The sequence below is a fragment of the Ranitomeya imitator genome, chromosome 2 (assembly GCF_032444005.1).
Source record: "Ranitomeya imitator isolate aRanImi1 chromosome 2, aRanImi1.pri, whole genome shotgun sequence".
NCBI classification, from domain to species: domain Eukaryota; kingdom Metazoa; phylum Chordata; class Amphibia; order Anura; family Dendrobatidae; genus Ranitomeya; species Ranitomeya imitator.
Window position 1 is genome coordinate 637,123,192 of NC_091283.1, and position 23,865 is coordinate 637,147,056.

General features: G+C 44.2%; 1 protein-coding gene across 6 annotated transcripts in view; it reads left to right on the forward strand.

The window, feature by feature from the left end:
- LOC138665322 (glycine N-acyltransferase-like) overlaps positions 1-23,865 on the forward strand; it is a 150,581-nt gene that overhangs the window by 88,411 nt on the left and 38,305 nt on the right. For all 6 annotated transcript variants that reach the window (XM_069752693.1, XM_069752697.1, XM_069752695.1 and 3 more), the window contains one exon: positions 10,017-10,152. In XM_069752693.1, the coding sequence (XP_069608794.1) occupies positions 10,017-10,152 (136 nt within the window). The remainder of the gene's footprint in view (positions 1-10,016; positions 10,153-23,865) is intronic.

Sequence of the window (23,865 nt, forward strand, 5' to 3'; positions counted from 1 at the left end):
GGTTTTCCAGGTCCTGCGTGCTAATTCTTTGTTTGTGAAGGGATCAAAGTGTCTCTTCGGTGTGCAGAAAGTTTCATTTTTGGGGTTCATCTTTTCCCCTTCTACTATCGAGATGGATCCGGTTAAGGTCCAAGCCATCCAGGATTGGACTCAGCCGACATCTCTGAAAAGTCTGCAAAAGTTCCTGGGCTTTGCTAATTTTTATCGTCGCTTCATCTGTAATTTTTCTAGCATTGCAACCATTGACCGATTTGACCAAGAAGGGTGCTGATTTGGTTAATTGGTCTTCTGCTGCTGTGGAAGCTTTTCAGGAGTTGAAGCGTCGTTTTTGTTCTGCCCCTGTGTTGTGTCAACCAGATGTTTCTCTTCCGTTCCAGGTCGAGGTTGATGCTTCTGAGATTGGAGCAGGGGCGGTTTTGTCACAGAGAGGTTCTGGTTGCTCAGTGTTGAAACCATGTGCTTTCTTTTCCAGGATGTTTTCTGCTGCTGAGCGTAATTATGATGTGGGCAACCGAGATTTGCTGGCCATGAAGTGGGCATTCGAGGAGTGGCGTCATTGGCTTGAAGGAGCTAAGCATCGCGTGGTGGTATTGACTGATCATAAGAACCTTACTTATCTCGAGTCTGCCAAGCGCTTGAATCCTAGACAGGCTCGTTGGTCGTTATTTTTTGCCCGCTTCGATTTTGTGATTTCGTACCTTCCGGGCTCTAAGAATGTGAAGGCGGATGCTCTGTCTAGGAGTTTTGTGCCCGACTCTCCGGGTTTATCTGAGCCGGCGAGTATCCTCAAGGAAGGAGTCATTGTGTCTGCCATCTCCCCTGATTTGCGGCGAGTGTTGCAAAAATTTCAGGCGAATAAACCTGATCGTTGTCCGGCGGAGAAACTGTTCGTCCCTGATAGGTGGACTAGTAAAGTTATCTCTGAACTTCATTGTTCGGTGTTGGCTGGTCATCCTGGAATCTTTGGTACCAGAGAGTTAGTGGCTAGATCCTTCTGGTGGCCATCTCTGTCACGGGATGTACGTACTTTTGTGCAGTCCTGTGGGATTTGTGCTAGGGCTAAGCCCTGCTGTTCACGTGCCAGTGGGTTGCTTTTGCCCTTGCCGGTCCCAAAGAGGCCTTGGACACATATTTCGATGGATTTCATTTCTGACCTTCCCGTTTCTCAAAAGATGTCAGTCATTTGGGTGGTCTGTGATCGCTTTTCTAAAATGGTCCATCTGGTGCCCTTGGTTAAATTGCCTTCCTCCTCTGATTTGGTGCCTTTGTTCTTCCAGCATGTGGTTCGTTTGCATGGCATTCCTGAGAATATTGTTTCTGATAGAGGTTCCCAGTTTGTTTCAAGGTTTTGGCGAGCCTTTTGTGGTAGGATGGGCATTGACCTATCTTTTTCCTCGGCTTTCCATCCTCAGACTAATGGCCAGACCGAACGAACCAATCAGACCTTGGAAACATATCTGAGATGTTTTGTTTCTGCAGACCAGGATGATTGGGTGTCCTTTTTGCCGTTGGCTGAGTTCGCCTTTAATAATCGGGCCAGCTCGGCTACCTTGGTCTCTCCATTTTTCTGCAATTCTGGGTTCCATCCTCGTTTCTCTTCAGGACAGGTTGAGTCTTCGGACTGTCCTGGTGTGGATTCTGTGGTGGACAGGTTGCAGCAGATCTGGACTCAGGTAGTGGACAATTTGACCTTGTCCCAGGAGAAGGCTCAACTTTTCGCTAATCGCAGACGCCGTGTGGGTCCCCGACTTCGTGTTGGGGATCTGGTTTGGTTATCTTCTCGTCATATTCCTTTGAAGGTTTCCTCTCCTAAATTTAAACCTCGTTTTATTGGTCCGTATAGGATTTCTGAGATTCTCAATCCTGTGTCTTTTCGTCTGACCCTCCCAGACTCCTTTTCCATACATAATATATTCCATAGGTCGTTGTTGCGGAGATACGTGGCACCTATGGTTCCATGTGTTGAGCCTCCTGCCCCGGTTTTGGTGGAGGGGGAATTGGAGTATATTGTGGAGAAAATTTTGGATTCTCGTGTTTCTAGACGGAAACTCCAGTATCTGGTTAAATGGAAGGGTTATGCTCAGGAAGATAATTCCTGGGTTTTTGCCTCTGATGTCCATGCTCCAGATCTTGTTCGTGCCTTTCATGTGGCTCATCCTGGTCGGCCTGGGGGCTCTGGTGAGGGTTCGGTGACCCCTCCTCAAGGGGGGGTACTGTTGTGAATTCTGTGGCTGAATTCACTCCTGTGGTCACAAGTGGTACTGCAGCTTCTGAGCTTCCTCCCTCAGGTGTTCTGGGGAGCTCGTTGGCTGCTTTGTTATTTTACTCTACCTGATTCTGTCTTCCTTGCTCCTTGTCAATGTTCCAGTGTTGGATCTGAGCTTCTGGATCTTTCCTGTGGCCTGCTGCTCTGCTTAGATAAGTGCTTCTTTGCTTTTGTTGCTATTTTTTCTGTCCAGCTTGTCTTTTCGTTTTGCTGGAAGCTCTGAGACGCAAAGGGTGTACCTCCGTGCCGTTAGTTCGGCACGGTGGGTCTTTTTCCCCCCTTTGCGTGGTTTTTTGCTTTAGGGTTTTTTGTAGACTGCAAAGTTCTCTTTGCTATCCTCGCTCTATCTAGAATATCGGGCCTCACTTTGCTGAATCTATTTCATCCCTACGTTTTGTCTTTTCATCTTACTCACAGTCATTATATGTGGGGGGCTGCCTTTTCCTTTGGGGTATTTCTCTGAGGCAAGCCAGGCTTGTTTTTCTATCTTCAGGCTAGTCAGTTTCTCAGGCTGTGCCGAGTTGCATAGGTAGTTTTAGGCGCAATCCACAGCTGCCTTTAGTTGTGTTTAGGATAGGTTCAGGTATTGCGGTCTACAGAGATTCCACGTCTCAGAGCTCGTTCTATTGTTTTGGGTTATTGTCAGATCACTGTATGTGCTCTGATCGCTGGTACACTGTGTCACTGGATTGCACTCATAACAGGGAATACTACTTTTGAGGCACAGTGCAAAGCTCAGAAGGAAGGAGGTGCCATATTTGAGTTCAGATTTTGCTGGAAAGCTTTGAGCGTGCCATGTCACAGTGGCAGAGCCCATGAGGTGCCAGAGCAACAGAAACCCCCCTATATGTAGACTAATTTTACAAACTGCACCCCAATGAATTCATCTAGGGGTGCAGTGATCATATTGACACCACATGTGCCTCACAGAATGTTATAGCACTGAGCAGTGAAGAAAGAATAAATTACATATTTACAACTAAAAATGTTGTTTTAGCCCCAAGTTTTTAATTTTCTAAGGACTAATAGGACATTTTTTTGCAACAAACTGAGGTCCAATTTTTCCTGAGTGATTTTTTTTTATTTGGTGCAAAGCATGTTCTTTTCCCTTTCTTGGACCAGCACTCCTCCCATTTGGCACAGGTGATTTAGTTAGCAGGAGACTGCAAAGTAAGGGGTCTAGCCCATTTTTGCTCTCATTGAAGAGCTGGAGGAAGGTGAGTTTCAGTGCTCCTTTCATTTGGTGTGGGTGCTGTTTGGTGGCCATTGTTGCTGTGGTTTTGTGCTGGTGGGGTGGCGCGGTTGGGGTCATGGGGACTCGGTCTTGCAGCATGAGCGTTGTGGGGCACCAGGCCGTCTGCCCTGCTGGTGCATTGCGCACGACTCCGCTCCGTTATGACTCTGGTCAGAATGTTAAACTAAGAACCTCATGTTCAGTTAAATAAATTTTTGAATGGCGGCTTTAGATCAGTGTATGATTTTTGGAGGTGCGGTTCATTCTCTTTTTTTTGGTGCAAAGCATGTTTTTTTCCTGAGTGCGCTTATTCCCTACATGTAATCAGGAAATATTTTTCAGGCACAGTACAAAGCTCAGAAGGCAAGGATTTTACTGTTTTGTTTTACTGGTGCCATGGTCCACTGAGAGAGCCCATGAGGTGCCAGAACAGCAGAACCCTCCATAAGTGACCCCATTTTATGAACTACACCTCTCAATGAATTCATCTAGGGGTGAAGTGATCATATTGACACCATGGGTGTGTCACAGAATTTTATACCATTGGGCAGTGAAGACAAAATAACTACATTTTAACACCAAAATCTTGTTTTCACCAAAGATTTTACATTTTCACACAAGAAGTGGGTAAAATGGCACCAAAATTTGTCCCACAATTTCTACTGAACCTGGCAATACCCCATATGTGGCTGTACAGTATTACTTAGCCATATGGAGAGACTCGGGAGGGACGGAGCGCTATTTGCCTATTCAAGTGAATGGGTCTGTGCACCATTTCACCTTTGTGCTTACGGTGCTAGCAGGGATCTCACCGGATCTCACTGCAGTTCAGCCCAGCTGGGAAAAGAGCCTCAGTGACCAGAGGTTACTTCTATGACGTCATTGCCGCTCACTGACGCTGCGCTCGCAGCATCTCATTCACCAGTGGTTCTCAGTCTGGATGGTCGCATCGTGGCACTGTCCAGGATGAAAAAGAATTATCCCCCAAACATGGATTACAGCGTGGGACAGAACGACTGATAGGTGAGGGATATTGTTGTTTTTTTTAATTTTTTTTAATTACAGGAAAACGAGGGCTTCAGTGGAATTAGGCGATGGGTGAGTATAACTGTGTTTCCATTTTTATTTAAAAATAACAAAGTGTGTTTTGTTTTATTTCTAATAAAAGACTTTATTCTGGCTGGAATTAGTAATGGATAGGTGTCTTATAGACTTGCCACTGCCACTGCGACAGGGCAAATGGGAAGTCGGGCAAAGCACCAGAATTGGCGCATCTAATAGGTGTGCCTTTTTGGGCAGCTGTGGGCTGCTATTTTTAGGCTGTGGGGTCAATATCAATGGCCCCTTACCAGCCTGAGAATACCAGCCCTCATCTGTGAGCTTTAGCAAGACTGATTATCAAAAATGGGGGGACCCCACACAGTTTTTTTTAATTACTGTATTTATTTAAATAATTAAAAAAACAGCGTGGGGACCTTTCTATTCTTGATAACCAACCTTGCTGAAACTGACAGCTGAGGGTTGCAGCCCCCAACTGTGAGTTTTGCCTGACTGACCATAGAAGAAACAGGGGAAACCAGGCCATATTTTTCATTTATTTATTTATAGCTGATCGCCAGCAGAGAAGGGGAGAATGATGAGAGCCATGTTCAGCACCCGGTGTCAGGGAACAGTGCTTACTGTAACTCTTCTTTCCTGGCGCTGTCCGTGTGGTATTGATGCGGCACAAGGTTGTCACACGTGTGCCGCAAGTATTACACACACGGACACTGACATCTTCAATAGCGGAAATATCAGAACATGTGAATGAGACCTTATAGCTTGTTTTTATGTTTGGCTGCTGTCACACACTAAAAGAATGTTTTTATTGCAAAAAAGTTTTTGCATCACCACATTTTGAGAGCTCTAATTTTTCCATATTTTGGCCCATACAGTCATGTGAGGTCTTGTTTTTTGCGGGATGAGTTGACGTTTTTATTGGTTCCATTTTCGGGCACCTGACATTTTTTGATCGCTTTCTATTCCGTTTTCTGGGAGGCAGAATGAATAAAAAACAGAAATTCATGATATTTTTTTTTTTGGGGGGGGGGGGGGGGTGTTTATGCCGTTTCGTTTGGTAAAATTGATAAGGGAGTTTTTTTCTGTAGGTCAGTACGATTACACTGATACCACATTTATACCTTTTTTTTTGTTTTGGCGCTTTTATACAAAAAAAAACATTTTATAGAAAAAATTATTTTTGCATCACTTTATTCTGAGAGCTATAACTTTTTTATTTTTCCGCTGATGGAGCTGTATGGGGGCTTGTTTTTTGCGGGAAAAGATGATGTTTTCAGCGTACCATGCTTATTTATGTCTGTCTTTTTTATCGCGTTTTATTACACTTTTTGTTTGGTGGTATGATGATAAAGCATTGTTTCTTGCCTTGTTTTTTGTTTTTTTATTATGTTCACTAAAGGGGTTAACTAGTGGGACAGTTTTTTTATAGGTCGGGTCGTTGAGGATGCGGCAATACCAAATATGTGTACTTTTGTTGTCTTTATTTTTTTCATTCAAATATTTATTTAGAGATAGAATATATTGTTCTTTTTTATTTTTTAATAAAATTTTTTTTTTAACAATTATAAATTTTTCTTTTTTATTTTTTTTTCTAACTTTTTTTACTTTGTCCCACTATGGGACAATCATTGCTTACGGGCTGTTCGCTTCTATAACATGGAGATGAAGCACCATCGCCATGCCATAGAAACTGTCAGCACTGCACTGACAGACTTGCTCATCATGCACTGCGCATGATCAGCAAATTTCCTAGCTCTAGTGATGCTAGCTCATGACGACATTGAGTCACCATGGCAACGATCAGGAACTTTGCGTCACGCCGCGGGGTCTCCGATCCAAAGGCAGAGGGGATGCCAGGCCTCTGCTGGCTTACGAAATGCTACGATCATGTTCCATCACAGCATTTGGTGGGTTAAAGTGCCGGGAGCGGTCTGTCTGTGACCACTCCTGGCACCTAGTGCCAGGTGTCAGCTGTCAGAACCAGCTGACACCCAGTGGCTATCGCTGTGCACCCACCGTTTGTCTGTGCGATCGCGATGATGTAATGATCTGTTCCTGGTCAAATAGGCCCAGGGCAAATGGATGGATCATTAAGTCCATTGTCAAAAAGCGGTTAAAAGGGGTTTTCCCATGAACAAAGTTAATTTTAATCAACATATTAATCAATAGATCTTTGAATAATAATTTCCACTGGTCAATTCAATGTGGTCTGCCTGCCGCTAACGCCAGCCCTGCCTTTATGAGTATAGGAGTACCAATACATAAAAATTGGTACAGAATGTGTATGAGGACCTCCTTTATGTCTAATACAGGGTCTATCTAAGTCCCTTATTTTGGGCAGTTCTTGCTTCCTTCATAATGAAATTTCTTATTTTTTAATAAAAAAATACATTTTGGTTTGCTTAAATTATATTTTTCTTTTAAATCCTTTTTACATTTTGCCTTACATACAAGTTATTGTACAGGAAAAAATGTGTCTCAAAATTATTTTCCCTGTAAAATGCAATATCTCGTGGGTTCGGAATGTTTTATTGTCACTCCTTAAAGTGGAGAAAAAGTGTGACCCCATTGTTCTCAGTAGCAATCTGCGAGTCAGAGATGCTTCCGCGGGTCTTCTTCCATTCAGCAATTTTCCCATCCGTTTGAACATTTTCACTGCCCCACCAGACCTCTATGTAGTGTTCAAAGGCAGGAAAATAGATTACTATAAGATGGAAGGCCTCTCATATGACGAGAGGTTGATAAAGTTGGAAATGTTTACCTTAGAAAAAAGACGCCTCAGAGGAGATCTCATTTAAATATCTAAATATAAATGTGGTCAGTGCAAAGTACTGGCGCATTACTTATTCCTTCCAAGGACCATACTAAGGACCAGTGGGAACTCATTACGGGTGAAAAAATTGACATTCCAACACCTAAATAGGAAAGAGTTCTGAGATATCCCAGCTGTCTGGTGACCCGAGATCAGAGGCTCCTTCCCTGTCCCTAGCACTAGGGGGGGCGCCCTAGCTTGCCCTGCTCCCCGAGATACTTCAGATGGTGAAGATGCCGGGGCCTCCGACCTTGTCTTATCTCTTAAGTAAGCCCTCCATCTGATCTTCTCCCCCACCCAGGGAAGAGGGGGCGCTACTGTGCACCATAGTACACCAACCTGACAAACTAGGCAACGCAGACAAGGGTTAACAGAATTCTCCAGGCATACAAAATATTCATTCACATGTAACAGAGGAATGCACAGGGGTGTGAAGGTAGGAGAATAAACAAAAACAGAGAAGGATAAGGAATTACCATGCATACAAACCAAGCAACAGTCACTAATAACTCCTTCAACTCTCCTTCTCATATGTACTCCTCTCCCACCGATAGCATGCAGCAAATGCTAGCTCTGACGAGGATTATTAACAGGGCCCAGATTATAAAGGGAGAAGGAGTGGCTAACTGAGCACAGCTGTGAGCACAGGAATCTTCCACATGTCTGATTAACCCCTGTTCTGCCAGAAGTAATAAACACATTTAAAATGAAGGAGAAGTGCTTCTTCTCAGTGCCGGAGTAGGAGCAATCTGACTCTGCGGTATTCTGGCTCCACAATGTCGCGGTAGCCCCATGACTGATTCTTTACAGTTAGATCAGTCAGAATATAGAATGCCCTAATGCAAGATGCATTATAATAGATGAATGTGGATAAAATCCGCGCTGCTGCAACAAATGATGGATCCAGATATAGTTATAAGATGATCGGTGGTTTATTCAACGCGTTTCGAAGCTCATGGCTTCTTCTTCAGGAAGTTTCCACAGAAAGATATTCTTTCTTTGGAAACTTCATATCTTTCTTTGGAAACTTCCTGAAGAAGAAGCCATGAGCTTCGAAACACGTTGAATAAACCACCCGAACATCTTATAACTATATCTGGATCCATCATTTGTTATAGCAGCGCGGATTTTACCCACATTCATGTATTATAACGGTTCTGAGAGGTCGCAGCGCCGACCTGTGGATCTGCAGCAGCTGACAACTACACGCCTTTACTGTGTACCACCAGGTGAGCAGTTCTCTCATAATTGATTGGAAACAATCCTGGGGATAAGACCCTATTTGCGCTTTTTTTGTCTCCTACCTTTCTATACTACTAATGCAAGATGCAGTAATGGCAGACACTATAACAGCTTTTAAAAAAGGGCTGGATGATTTCCTCGATGCACATAACATTGTGGGTCATAGTTAAAGTAGTGACAAAATGAACAGTTGGTGGAGAATTGTTGAACTTGATGGACCTATGTCTTTTGTCAACCTATATAAAATTCATATTAAACGGTGCAGGTTTCTTTTAGCAGTGCAGGGGTTAATCTGCTCAATTGAGATCTCTTGGAAGCTTTCCTGCATTAAAGCTCTCATCTGTTAGCCATTCCCACCTCCTATATAATCTGGGCCCTGGCAAGCAATCATTGCCAGAGCTAGCTTCATGTTGCATGGTTAGGAAATGGTGGCATTTGGTGGATTTATCTGAGACTGTTGTGAGGTTTTGGGTGTGTGCTAATCGCCTTCTTCTCCTACTTTGTTTTTTCCCCATCCTCCACTCCCCGTTGTTTACCTCTGTTGTTTGTGTGAGTATATTTGTATGATTGATATTTTCCTTTATCCATGTTTGTATTACCTTGTTAGTCTGTTTGGTGTATCACAGTACACTACTAATCCCCTCTTTGCTGTGTGAGGGAAGGGTACAGACTGAGGGCAGATTCAGGAGCTAAGGCAAGGTATGTGGCCCCGACATCTTCACCATCAGAAGTAATTGTGGAACAGGGCAAGCTAGGGCTCCCCTAGCCTCAGGGACAAAGAAGGAGCACCTAGGTCACGGGATACCAGACAACAGAGTCATGACAATGGCAATGACTAGCATGGTCTATTATGTTTCATCTAATTTATGACGTGAAGCATTACTACTTTTCTCTGAAGGGGATTGTCAGAGATAAGAAAAAAGCTTAATTTGTTTCTCAAGCCTAATAAATTCAAGACACCATTTAAAATAAAAACAATCTCAACTCCCCTCCTGCAGTGGTGACGCTCCAGCGATGTCAGCGCTACTTTCCTGGAGAGTGACATGACTTGTTGTATCACATGCAGGCTGCAGCCAATGAGCGGCCACTCATCAGCTGCGTCTTTATCAGATCTATTTATCTTTCTCAAAGCCGATGTCTGTCATGAGGGAATATTGATGAGCAGGCAGCTCATTGACTGCAGTCGGCACGTGACACAATTCATGTCACACTTCGGGAATAGTGACGCTGTCATCGCTAAAATGACGCTGCTGCAGGAATAATAAAGCTGGAGTTATTCCATAGTGTATGACCCCTTTAACAAGTTTTCCACTGTCCTTATGTGTATAGTTTACCTTTTGTATCGTTGCTTAAAAATCATTACATTAATATATCATTTTTATCTTAATAATTACATTTTACAGGGTGTCAACCATCACTGACTGATGTGCTTCAAGAGGTCAGCTCCAAACATGGCAGCCACATGCATACCGCAAGTAATCTGTTATATATGAGAGATGGACTAGAGAGTAAAGACCTAGAGAAGATGAGAGAAATAAGGTACAAGATGTGGTGTGTGATAATGCAAGTATCATGTCTAGTAGTGTGGTGCTGATTGGTGGCACAGGTGCCCATTGTGATGAGGATGTAAAAGAATGGTTGTCCTTTCTATTGTGTATTGTGACTTAGAAAAGTCATCTGTATCTCTGCCATCACCAAGACAGGCATCACCATGATTTTTAGGATGGTGACAATGGTATTAAGGATAAGGGTTTGCAACTCATCCACCCACTTAACTGCAATCTAACTGTTTCAGATATGTAGAACATTACAGTCTAAGAGAGTGTGAATAAAAAAAATATCAGTATCTATACTGAAGGTAAATAGCAAACATACCCAGTGCCAAACCATCGCTTTCTGGTGGTGTAGAAAAGGTTTAATGTTCTATGGAATCACAAAGTGACCCATGTATAACGTTACCTGGCAATACCTGTGGTATGGAAACCCACTCTTGTTCCAATACTTTTTTTTAGAGATTTAAAATATATAGGGGAAACAAAATAGAAAAGGGAAAGTAAAATAGGTAGGGATCCATTATTTATATTTTAAAAAAAAAGTAAACAGAAGGAAATCAGTATGTTATTCCCTTAAGAAAGAATGGAAAAAAAGAGAATGGAAGTGTTAGGGGTCGAGTTCCCGCTTCTGCACAGGGGGAATCTCGAGCCACCTCCGCTGCGGTCTCCCATTCTTGTCCAGCCGCAGTGGAGTCTGCTCAGCAAGGACTTCGGTCCCAGCATCTTGCTCATTCTCACTCTGTTCTGAGAGTTACTGCTGCTTCTCCAGTCTCTGCTATTAAAGTCTGTGCTGGTCAGCAGCGAGCGGACTTCTCTGGGACTAAGTCCTTGTCTGCACGTACTGAGCATGCCCAGCGTAAGGTCTCCCGTTGGAGATCGAGGGTCATGTGCTCAGGCTCTGCAGCACATTCCATTGGTCCTCTTGGCAGGTCCTAGAAGGGCAAAAGTGCTGTGGCCACTTCCTGTGCTGCTGCTATATAAACTGCGCATGACCGCACGGCCATGCGCTAGTATTGTCAAACAATTGCTAATGTGTGTATGTTGTGAGTGCAAGTCGTCCTTGGATACCCCTACCCTATAGTATGACTGTTCGCGGAAGGTGTATGGCTGCTACCTAGCGCCCGACTTATCCTACAGCACTAGTCACACATTATAGCGTCCAGTTGCTGTGACCGCCAGTACGGCGCCGTGCACTTCCTCTGTGCTTTCCTTACCCAAGCCTGGGTGGTTAGTGGCGTTCGTCAGTGCGGCACTGCATGCTCTTCTGTTTCATTTCACACCCAGTTGCGGTGTTGCGCCAGCAAGGGTCTAATCGGACTTCAATCCCAGTTGGGGTTGAGTTCGCTGACTACTTGCTCGCGCTTTAGGTGCGGTACCGCGGTCCTGTGCCTTAACAGGATTGCCTCTTTCACGCTGGGTGAGGTTAACCCACGCGTGTATACTCTAGTGTACCGCCACATAGTCTGCTAATTGCTAGCAGCAGGTTTTCACCTGCACGGTGGACCCCGGACTGCGAACGCATCTATACCATCTGTCTTGGTGCGTTCCGCCAGTCCTAACAGAATACTAGCGCCAGGGTCTGGCTAGTAAAATGGCGGACGACCAGCGTTTACAGCGGTAAATCCAGCAGCTGGAGGGAAGGTTGGCGGCTCTTGAGCGTTCAACCTCAGCCGTGGATGTTACTGCTGTCGCTGTTCAGGCTGCAAGTGTGGCTGCAGCTACCTTGTCCACTGCCGCTCCTGTACCGACGCTATCTCGCCTCCCGCTACCAGAGAAATTTTCTGGTGACAGTAAGTCCTGTAGGGGCTTCGTGAGTCAGTGCTCAATACATCTCAAGCTTCTGGCCTCTCGTTTCCCTACAGAGCGGGCTAAGGTGGGCTTTATAATTTCCTTATTGTCGGACAGGGCGTTGCAGTGGGCTATGCCGCTGTGGGAGCGTGGCGATCATGTGGTGCAGAGTGCTCCGTTATTCCTGCCGCACAAGAGGTTGGTACACAAAATGAGAATGCTTGGTCTGGGGGAAAATGTGTGTAAATGGGTTAGTAACTGGCTTAGTGATAGAAAGCAGAGGGTGGTTATAAATGGTATAGTCTCTAACTGGGTCGCTGTGACCAGTGGGGTACCACAGGGGTCGGTATTGGGACCTGTTCTCTTCAACATATTCATTAATGATCTGGTAGAAGGTTTACACAGTAAAATATCGATATTTGCAGATGATACAAAACTATGTAAAGCAGTTAATACAAGAGAAGATAGTATTCTGCTACAGATGGATCTGGATAAGTTGGAAACTTGGGCTGAAAGGTGGCAGATGAGGTTTAACAATGATAAATGTAAGGTTATACACATGGGAAGAAGGAATCAATGTCACCATTACACACTGAATGGGAAACCACTGGGTAAATCTGACAGGGAGAAGGACTTGGGGATCCTAGTTAATGATAAACTTACCTGGAGCAGCCAGTGCCAGGCAGCAGCTGCCAAGGCAAACAGGATCATGGGGTGCATTAAAAGAGGTCTGGATACACATGATGAGCGCATTATACTGCCTCTGTACAAATCCCTAGTTAGACCGCACATGGAGTACTGTGTCCAGTTTTGGGCACCGGTGCTCAGGAAGGATATAATGGAACTAGAGAGAGTACAAAGGAGGGCAACAAAATTAATAAAGGGGATGGGAGAACTACAATACCCAGATAGATTAGCGAAATTAGGATTATTTAGTCTAGAAAAAAGACGACTGAGGGGCGATCTAATAACCATGTATAAGTATATAAGGGGACAATACAAATATCTCGCTGAGGATTTGTTTATACCAAGGAAGGTGACGGGCACAAGGGGGCATTCTTTGCGTCTGGAGGATAGAAGGTTTTTCCACCAACATAGAAGAGGATTCTTTACTGTTAGGGCAGTGAGAATCTGGAATTGCTTGCCTGAGGAGGTGGTGATGGCGAACTCAGTCGAGGGGTTCAAGAGAGGCCTGGATGTCTTCCTGGAGCAGAACAATATTGTATCATACAATTATTAGGTTCTGTAGAAGGACGTAGGTCTGGGGATTTATTATAATGGAATATAGGCTGAACTGGATGGACAAATGTCTTTTTTCGGCCTTACTAACTATGTTACTATGTTACTCTGAAACAGGTCTTTCTAGGACCTCGTGTCACCCATGACACGGCGCTCCAACTGTTGGCACTGACTCAGGGCTCGTCCTTGGTCAGCCTTTTTGCCGTCCATTTCCGCACTCTGGCATCTGAGCTGGAGTGGTCGGATAAAGCCCTTATCCCTATATTTTGGAGGGGGCTGGCTGACCACGTTAAGGATGCTCTGGCCACTAGGGAGATTCCCGCCACACTGGAGGAGTTAAGAGCAGTATCTACTCGCATTGACCTCCGTTTTCACGAGCGGAGGTTAGAGCGAGCCCAGTGTAGGCAGAGGTTTCGGCTGGCTCCCACCTTCGCCAAACCTTTGGAATCTCCAGTCCAGGCTCCTGAGTTCCAGGAACCTAAGGTGGTGTCACGAGCGGAATCTAAGTCCCAGACCGCTCGTGCACTCCAGGGTTGCCATGTTTGCCAACAGTCAGGACATCTTGCCACCAGATGTCATCAGCGGTCGAGGAAACGTCAACGTCTAGTGGTAGTAGGTGGAGGTGCACTAGACACTGCGACGTTTGCCTCCAAATTGTCCTTTAAGGGGACAATTACCTTTGGCTCATCCTCCCACTCGGTAGACCTCTGCGTGGATTCTGGGGCGGAGGGCAATTTTATGTCTTCTGCCTTCGCCCAACGTCACGCAATACCCCTGGTTATGCTATCTCAACCAGTAACGGTACGAGTGGTGAATGGGTCGACACTCCCCGCACAGATAACACATCAGACCATCCCTGTTACTCTGTCCCTGTCGTCATCCCATCAGGAGATTATTTCTCTGCTCGTCATTCCTGAGGGTATTGATGAGGTCCTGTTGGGGATACCTTGGCTACGGTACCACTCTCCTCACATCGAGTGGTCCTCAGGCAGAATTCTGGGATGGGGTGAATCATGTGGGGGTAGGTGTTACCGAGAGTGCGTTCAGGTTGCTACTACTGAGGTACCCGCAGATCTATCCTCTCTCCCCAAGCAATATTGGTCTTACGCAGACGTGTTCTCCAAGAAGGCGGCGGAGACCCTTCCGCCCCATCGCCCCTATGACTGTCCTATCGATCTCTTGCCTGGTGCGGAGCCTCCCCGGGGTCGAGTCTATCCATTATCTCTCCCGGAGACGGAGGCCATGTCTCAGTACATTCAAGAGAATCTGGCAAGAGGGTTTATCAGGAAGTCAGTGTCACCTGCTGCTTCGTTCTTCTTCCTAACAGGAAGGGAATAGGAAATTTAACTTTAATAGTGAGAAAGGGAGAAGAAGGAATGCAAGTAAAAAAAAACTTAGAGGAGGGAAGCCTGTTTTTTAACCCCTTCATGACCCAGCCTATTTTGACCTTAATGACCTTGCCATTTTTTGCAATTCTGACCAGTGTCCCTTTATGAGGTAATAACTCAGGAACGCTTCAACGGATCGTAGCGATTCTGAGAATGTTTTTTCACGACATATTGGGATTCATGATAGTGGTAAATTTAGGTCCATAATTTTTGCGTTTATTTGTGAAAAAAATAGAAATTTGGCGAAAATTTTGAAAATTTTGCAATTTTCAAATTTTCTATTTTTATTCTGTTAAACCAGAGAGTTATGTGACACAAAATAGTTAATAAATAACATTACCCAAATGTCTACTTTACATCAGCACAATTTTGGAAACAAATTTTTTTTTTTGCTAGGAAGTTATAAGGGTTAAAATTTGACGAGCAATTTCTCATTTTTACAGCAAAATTTACAAAACCATTTTTTTTAGGGAACACCTCTCATTTGAAGTCAGTTTGAGGGGTCTATATGGATGAAAATACCCAAAAGGGACACCATTATAAAAACTGCACCCCTCAGGGTGCCCAAAACCACATTCAAGAAGTTTATTAACCCTTCAGGTGTTTCACAGCAGCGGAAGCAACATGGAAGGAAAAAATGAACATTTAACTTTTTAGTCACAAAAATGATCTTTTAGCAACAATTATTTTATTTTACCAAGGGTAAAAGGAGAAACTGGACACCTAAAGTTGTGGTCCAATTTGTCCTGAGTACGCCGATACCCTATATGTGGGGGGAACCACTGTTTGGGCGCACGACAGGGCTCGGAAGGGAAGGAGCGCCATTTGACTTTTTGAATGAAAAGTTGGCTCCAATCTTTAGCGGACACCATGTCGCGTTTGGAGAGCCCCTGTGTGCCTAATGATTGGAGCTCCTCCACAAGTGACCCAATTTTAGAAACTAGACCCCCCAAGCAACTTATCTAGATGCATAGTGAGCACTTTAAACCACCAGGTGCTTCACAAATTGATCCGTAAAAATGAAAAAGTACTTTTTTTCACAAAAAAGTTCTTTTAGCCTCAATGTTTTCATTTTCACATGGGCAACAGGATAAAATGGATCCTAAAATTTGTTGGACAATTTCTCCTGAGTACACCGATACCTCACATGTGGGGATAAACTACTGTTTGGGCACAAAGCAAGGCTCGGAAGGGAAGGAGTGCCATTTGACTTGAATGAAAAATTAGCTCCAATAGTTAGTGGACACCATGTCGCGTTTGGAGAGCCTGTGTGTGCGTAAACATTGGAGCTCCCCCACAAGTGACCCCATTTTGAAAACTAGAGCCCCCAAGGAACTTATCTAGATGAGTCGTGAACACTTTGAACCCCCAAGTGCTTCACAGAAGTTTAATACGCAGAGCCGTGAAATTAAAAAATAATTTTTCTTTCCTCAAAAATGATATTTTAGCCCACAATTTGTTATTTTCACAAGGGTAACAGGAGAAATTGGACCCTAAAAGTTATTTTTCAGTTTGTCCTGAGTACGCTCATACCCCATATGTGGGGGTAAACCACTATTTGGGCACACTTCGGGGCTCGGAAGGGAAGTAGTGACGTTTTGAATTGCAGACTTTGATGGAATGGTCTGCGGGCGTCACGTTGTGTTTGCAGAGCCCCTGATGTGCCTAAACAGTAGAAATCCCCCACAAGTGACCCCATTTTGGAAACTAGACCCCCCCAAGGAACTTATTTAGATGTGTGGTGAGCACTTTGAATCCCAAGTGCTTCACAGAAGTTTATAACGCAGAGCCGTGAAAATAAAAAATAATTTTTCTTTCCTCAAAAATTATTTTTTAGCCCACAATTTTTTATTTTCACAAAGGTGACAGGAGATATTGGACCCCAAAAGTTGTTGACCAGTTTGTCTTGAGTATGCTGGTACCCCATATGTGGGGGTAAACACTGTTTGGGCACACGTTGGGGTTCGGAAGGGAGGGAGCACCAGTTAACTTTTTGAATGCAAGATTGGCTGGAATCAATAGTGGCGCCATGTCGTGTTTGGAGACCCCCTGTTGTGCCTAAACAGTGGAAACCTCTCAATTCTAACTCCAACACTAACCCCAACACACTCCTAACCCTAATTCCAACTCTAACCATGACCCTAATCACAACCCTAACCCCAACACACCCCTAACCACAACCCTAACCCCAACTCACCACTAACCCTAATCCCAACCCTAACCACAACCCTAACCCCAACACACCCCTAACCCTAATCTCAACCATAACCCTAACCACAAGCATAACCCTAACCCCAACACACCCCTATCCCTAATCTTAACCCTAATTCCCACCCTAACTCTAAATCCAACCCTAAGGCTATGTGCCCACGTTGCGGATTTGTGTGCGGAGTTTTCCACACCATTTTTTAAAAATCTGCAGGTAAAACGCACTGCGTATTACCTGCAGATTTACTGCGGATTTCCAGTGTTTTTTGTGCGGATTTCACCAGCGGATTCCTATACAGGAACAAGTGTATAACGCTGCGGAATCCGCACAAAGAATTGACATGCTGCGGAAAATACTGAGCGGTATTTTCCGCACCATGGGCACAGCGGATTTGGTTTTCCATAGGTTTACATGTAAACGTAATGGAAAACTGCAACGGATCCGCAGTGGCCGATCCGCTGTGGATCCGCAGCCAAATCCGCACCATGTGCACATAGCCTAATCATAACCCTTATTCTAACCATAACCCGAACCCTAATTGCAACCCTAACCCTAATTGCAACCCTGACCCTAACTCTAGTTCTAACCCTAACCCTAGTTCTAACCCGAACCCTAGTTCTAACCCTAACCCTAGTTCTAAGCCTAACCCTAGTGGAAAAATAAAAATAAAAATATTTTCTTTATTTTATTATGTTCCCTACCTATAGGGGTGATAAGCGGGGGGGGGTTATTTACTATTTTTTTTTATTTTGATCACTGTGATATGATCTATCACAGTGATCAAAATGAATGACTGAATTTGCCGGCAGATTCGGCAGGCACACTGCGCATGCGCCCGCCATTTTGGAAGATGGCGGCGCCAATGCAGAAGACGAATGGACAGCGGGAGGGACACCGGAGGTCGGTAAGTATGAGGGGGTGGGATCGGAGCACGGGGGTGGAATCGGAGCACGGGGAGCGGACAGGAGGACGGAGGGGAGCAGAGGACAGGACGGAGGAAGGGGGCGGTGGATCGGTGGCGGTGGCAGATCAGGGTTTCCAGCCATGGCCGATGATATTGCAGCGTCGGCCATGGCTGGATTGTAATATTTCACCAATTTTCATTGAAATATTACGATTGCTCTGATTGAAAGTGAAAGTGAAACGTCACTTTCAACAGCCAATCAGAGCGATCGTAGCCACGGTGGGGAAAAGCCATCTTCCTGGGCTGAAGTACCACTTCCCCTGTCCCTGCAGGTCCTGTGAAATTGGAGGTAACCCTTTCACCCGATCTGCAGGGACACGATCCCTCCATGACGCCACATAGGTGTCACAGGTCGGATTGGCACCGACTTTCATGACGCCTACGTGGGGTCACAGGTCGGGAAGGGGTTAAGGGAAAGGTTATATTTACAAATTTTTTAAATGTAGCAATGTTTACAGTATTACATTCTAACATGTTAAAAATAACCTGTAGATGAGAAAAAAAAGCTTGTTAGTAAAAAAAAACAAAAAACAAAGCCCGAGGATTTGCTTTAAATGTTGCCCTATGCGCTCTTGCTGAGATCAAGATGAACAGTGCGACCCAGGGGGGAGAAAGTTTAATTGTGAGGTACCTTGAGTAATAACTTGGAGTGGATTTCCATTATTAATCGAAAATTAGAATTGTAATCCCTTAACAGTAAGTACGGTTTTCCAGAATTTAGACTATTGCTATGATAGTGTAGCACCTCACTTGGAAAAATTGGTAACACTAAAAAGTGACTGACCCTGCTGGTTATGGTACAGCCTAGAGATCCTGACCCTGTAGTCCTCACTTGTTCCTGCATGAGCTGAGATAGCCCTAACCGCAGACTAGACTATTGCAACTCTGACCTATGCTGCCTGAAAGGCCATCTAGCGCTTCAGCTTCCTCCTAAATAACTGTAAACTAGAGCAGAGTGTAAATTACTAGTGATGAGCGAACGTACTTGCCACTGCTCGTTACTCACCTGAGTATCACTATGCTCGGTGTACTCGGCGAGCACCGAGCAGTATCGGGATTATTGGGAGGTAACTGGTGTCTCCACCCAGCATTTTTGGCGGACTTTAGAGACCCAATCACGGTCCAGGGATTGTCTGCCAGGCCATGAAACGCCTCAGCCATCTTTGCTGTGGTCGTGCAGTGATTGGCTTAGCCGCACAGCATCATCCCGAGTATAAGAGACCTGGCGCCGCATTCTGCTCCTGATTCAGCGAGAGTAGGGAGAGCTGGTGCCGAGATAGGGTCAGAATCGTGGTTTTAGAGTTAGTGTAGGTCTGCAACTCTTACATCCACAACTCCTCAGAAACCAAAAGTCCTTTTTAGGGCTAATTCGTGGGTCCCGATATTGCAGCGCTAGGTAGGCATGGCTCAGCATATCAACATCGGTGCAAGGCCTGCAGGCACTGTATGTGCGTACTTTGCTCCCACTGCATCCCCCCAAAAACTCCATAATTGTCTGCAGCTGCTGCTGCTGCAGCTTCTTTACTATATACCTAGTTGCACTTTTTTTCCAAAAATTCACTTCAAAAAAGCAAAACTATACAATCTGTTCTGTCAGACTGAGGCCTGTTGAAAAATCATAGTTTGTCAGGCATAAGTAGCATAGTTGTGTGTGCTTGCCCTGTGCCACTTTTTTTTGTGTTTTAAATTCATCGAAAAAGGCCTCATATATCTGCGTGCTCCAAATTTTTGCATTTTAGGCCGTTTTGCCACTGTTTTTGCTGTCTGTTACTCTAATTGTATATAGCACTGTGGTGAAATATGTGTATATATATCTATATGTGTGTAGTGACATATGTCTAGGGTTATATGTGTGACTAGTGATAATGTAACATCTGTCCTGAAGGCAAGTCGCACCTAGGTGTTAATAGGTACTTCCTTGTGAAAAATCAAGAAAAAGGAAACATACACAAAACCGGGGATCACCAAAAAGGAGAACAATAATCCTTATGCTATAATAGTCAATTTTTATTATGGTCAAACAGAGACACAACACACGGTTAAAAACATTAAAAACAATAATAGTACATCCCCGGATGGGGAATACCCCCCAAGACCAGAAAGAGGTTAGTACTGAAATAAATGTATATATATACACAATACAGATGGTATACAAAGTGCATGCAGAAAGAATACACCTGCTCAAAAGGACAGGGCGAAAAAATATATACGCCACAGCGTGGCTTCGTCAGGAGCAAGAGTGCCAGTGTCCACATATTGAGTCCTATTTATACATCTGAATCAAAGAAGTTACATACCAGCTGTGTGGATCTTCAACAAGGGGAAACAGAGGAGTGTATCGCAATACACCTCTGCGGCGCCATGTTGGGAAACGGAAATGTCCCAACATCGTAGACACCTGACCGGCGGGGTGTACCAAGATGGCGGGCGACGTCGCAAGTGCGCATGCGCCGAGACCGCTTGTAGGTTTATTACCATTCGTTTCCAGGAGTACCAAGATGGAGGCATGCCGACACCAAGCGCAGGCGCTGTATATATAGGTCCCAAAAGGGGAGATCACATACATAATGTACATATTGGCGCAGAAAATAGCTCAAAGATCCCGCGGCAAAATACCGACATATACTATAAGGGACGACGTAATATGTGGTGCAGCAAAAGTACTACCCCTAAAGTGAAATTTACATACATGCAAGTTAAACAGACTCAGTGTGCTGCGCATGAGCCAATGGGAGATAGCAGCCCCGTGATGGGAATGGTAATGGCAAAATGCCTAATTGGTCCAAAAAACCCCACACATATACAAAAAAGAATCCAGATATGAAAGTGGTTTGTTGCTCATCCAGTTTACAATGATCTCGTTTAATAGGGCATGAATATTCCGCCGATGCCATCGCAAAATATCAGACACAGTGCTCTGTACAGAATGTTCATGAGAGATTGAATATTCCCAAAATATGCAAAAATAAAGGCAAAATATGCAAAAATTAAATAAATTGGAACCCCATAGGGATCAGCAAATATAGTGCGTGGCATATTGCTGATAATGTTATATCGTAAGCATGAAAGATGCCACAAAAAGAGTACAGACGGCAATCCGAAAGATTAAATAGTAAAATGCCTACACTGCGATGAAACACTGATATAGGTACAGCAAGAGTATACAGTTATATATGGAAAATCCACATGAAGGCCCGTGCAGCCAGAGACCAAGGGAGCCAAGTATATAATGACACACATGAAGAAGCAAATATATGAAAAAAATAATAAATGAAAAAGATATATATGTATAATAAAAATAGCAAAATGAAGGGGCTGTGTACCGGTGACACCAGTACACTCACCAGTGTAACACATACACACCCCGTACAGCATGATACTGGCAATAAGACACTAGAAGGAATAGACAGAAGGGTCAAGCCAAAAACGGACATGGCCAATTTATTTAGATCCAAAAAGGGTTACACTTAATAGTAGTAACTATTGCATTCAAAAAATGAGGCTAATAGGCCCTGTAGGTACGTATGGAGACGTGAGGACAAAAAGTCACAAACAAAGTACAGTGCCAGAAATATAAGGGTCCCTGTAGAATGATAGAGGCAATGAATTTCTCAAAGGCAAGAAATATGGTGGCTATAGGACCTGACTCATGAACAAACAACAGATGTAAAGAAGCAAATACGTTCCCTAAATATGGGTCAGATATGGAACCATCACCCCATATAGAATAGAATTATTGTTATATATACAAAAATAATTCTTTTTCTTTTTAACTTATGGCATGTACCCGTCATACAGGCTACAAAAAGGTGGGTCACAGAGTGTCATGAGGCTCAAAAAGGAGGATATATATGATAGCAAGGTATGCAGGGTCATAGTTTCTTATAGAAACCGGTAAAAAGTAGTTCCTCGTTAAGGACCCGAGGTGCCAAACTCTTCAAATTGTAGATCCACTTAGTTTCACAGCGAAGTAGACTGTTGGTACTGTCACCACCCCTGATATTAGTCTGAACACTTTCGAGTCCCATAACTTTAAAGCCAGAAGGCTTGCCCTGATGGGCATCCAAAAAGTGCGCTGCCACTGATGACAGAGCTTTCTTCCTTTCTCAATCCCTACGAGCCATAGAGATGTTGGATAGATGTTGCTGAGTGCGTCTTCTGAGTTCTTGTGTTGTTTGTCCAACATAAACTTTGGGACAGTCACAGAAGATCGCATAAATGATGTTTCTGGATCTGCAAGTGAAGAATTCTTTAGGTCGGATCTGAAAAGAAAGGGTGGATATTGAGAAACCGTCCTGAGCAATCATATATTGGCAGATAGTACATCCGCCACATGGATATGAGCCATATATCCTAATGCCCCTGTTTAGTCTTGAGGAAGGTCGCTGATAGTGGCTATGACACAATGTGTCCCTCAGATTCTTGGCTCTTCTAGCCACTAGACAGGGCGAACTTGAAACGAAGGGTACAATTCTTCTCTCACTCATGAGGATATCCCAGTTGTTATGTAATATTTTACAGATATCCGTCCACTGATTGTTATAGGTGGTAATTAAAGAGAGAGGTCGAGAAGACTCACGTACCTTTTTGGTGAGGAGACTGCTTCTGTCTTGTTCTAATGCATGATGGAACGCACCCGAGATGGCCCTTTGAGGATATCCTCTCTTCTTGAACCGACACGAAAGATCTCTGGCCTGTTGTCGAAAGTCGATATCAGTACTGCAGTTTCTTCTTAGCCTGAAAAACTGTCCCTTTGGGATCCCCTTCCTGACATGATATGGATGGAAGCTTGTGTAGTGGAGGAGGCTATTGGTAGCGGTAGTTTTCCTGAACCAGGAGCTCACAATGCCTGAGTTTTGGATGGAGAGTTTAAGGTCCAAAAAATCGATGCTGTGATCTGAAACAACAGAGGTGAGTTTAGTATTACAAGAATTTTTGTTAAGCTCCATCATAAACCGATTGCACTCCTCCAGGGGTCCAGACCATAACAGCAGAATGTCATCGATGTAACGTTGCCACACCAATACATTAGATATAAATGCCTGATGTTTATAGACTATCTTCTCCTCCCACCAACCAAGAAATAGGTTGGCATACGATGGTGCACAACGTGCACCCATCGCTGTACCAGATAACTGACGAAAAAACTTTCTATCGAAGACAAAATAATTTTTGTCCAGGATAAAGAATAATAGTTGGAGAATGAAATCCTTGTGTGCTGTTATACGATGTGCATCTTTTTCCAAAAAATAAGTGACAGCCTGCGTACCTGCTTGGTGCTGAATGCTGGTATAAAGAGATTCCACGCCCATGCTCACTAGAAACGTGCCCGCAGGGATCTCCAAAGTCTCCAGAGTTTGCATGAGGTGAGTCGAGTCCCTAGTAAATGATTTTAGAGAAGTGACCAAGGGTTGAAGAAAGTGGTCAACATAAATACGGGGTCGCTCGAAGATGCTACCAATGCCCGAGACTATTGGCCTCCCTGGTGGTTCAGTTAGGGACTTGTGGATCTTGGGCAGGGCATAAAAGGTGGGTACAACAGGATGAGGTGTTATCAAGAAGTCAGTCTCCTTTTTCGTAATGACCCTGTCCAAAAAAGCCCTGTTAATGAGACAATCAATTTTGTCTTTAAAAACCCATGTAGGGTCAGAGGGTAACAGAGTGTAACATTGCCCTTGCTGGAGTTGGCGCATGACCTCTTTAACGTATTGTTCATGTGGCCATAGGACAACGTTCCCTCCTTTGTCCGCTTCACGTACTAGAAAGTTGTTATTAGTTGTTAACCGCCGTAGAGCCTCTCTTTCAGTCTTACCCAAATTCTCTTGTTGATGTGGATCCGGTCTAAGTTTTTCGATGTCTTGACATACTTTATGGAAAAAAATCTGGACTGCTGGGAATAAAGAGAACGAAGGTGTCGCTTGTGAAGGGAGTCGTCTCGTGAATCTATCCGAGGTGTCTGGTGCCTCATTTTCCTGCAACAGTTCCAAGAGATCACAAAAGACACGTCTTTCATTATCAGGCAATGTGTCAATTAGGGATGGTTGATGGTAAAGTAGTTTAAAAGTGATTTGGCGACAGAACAGATACACATCTTTAACAAGAACAAATTTG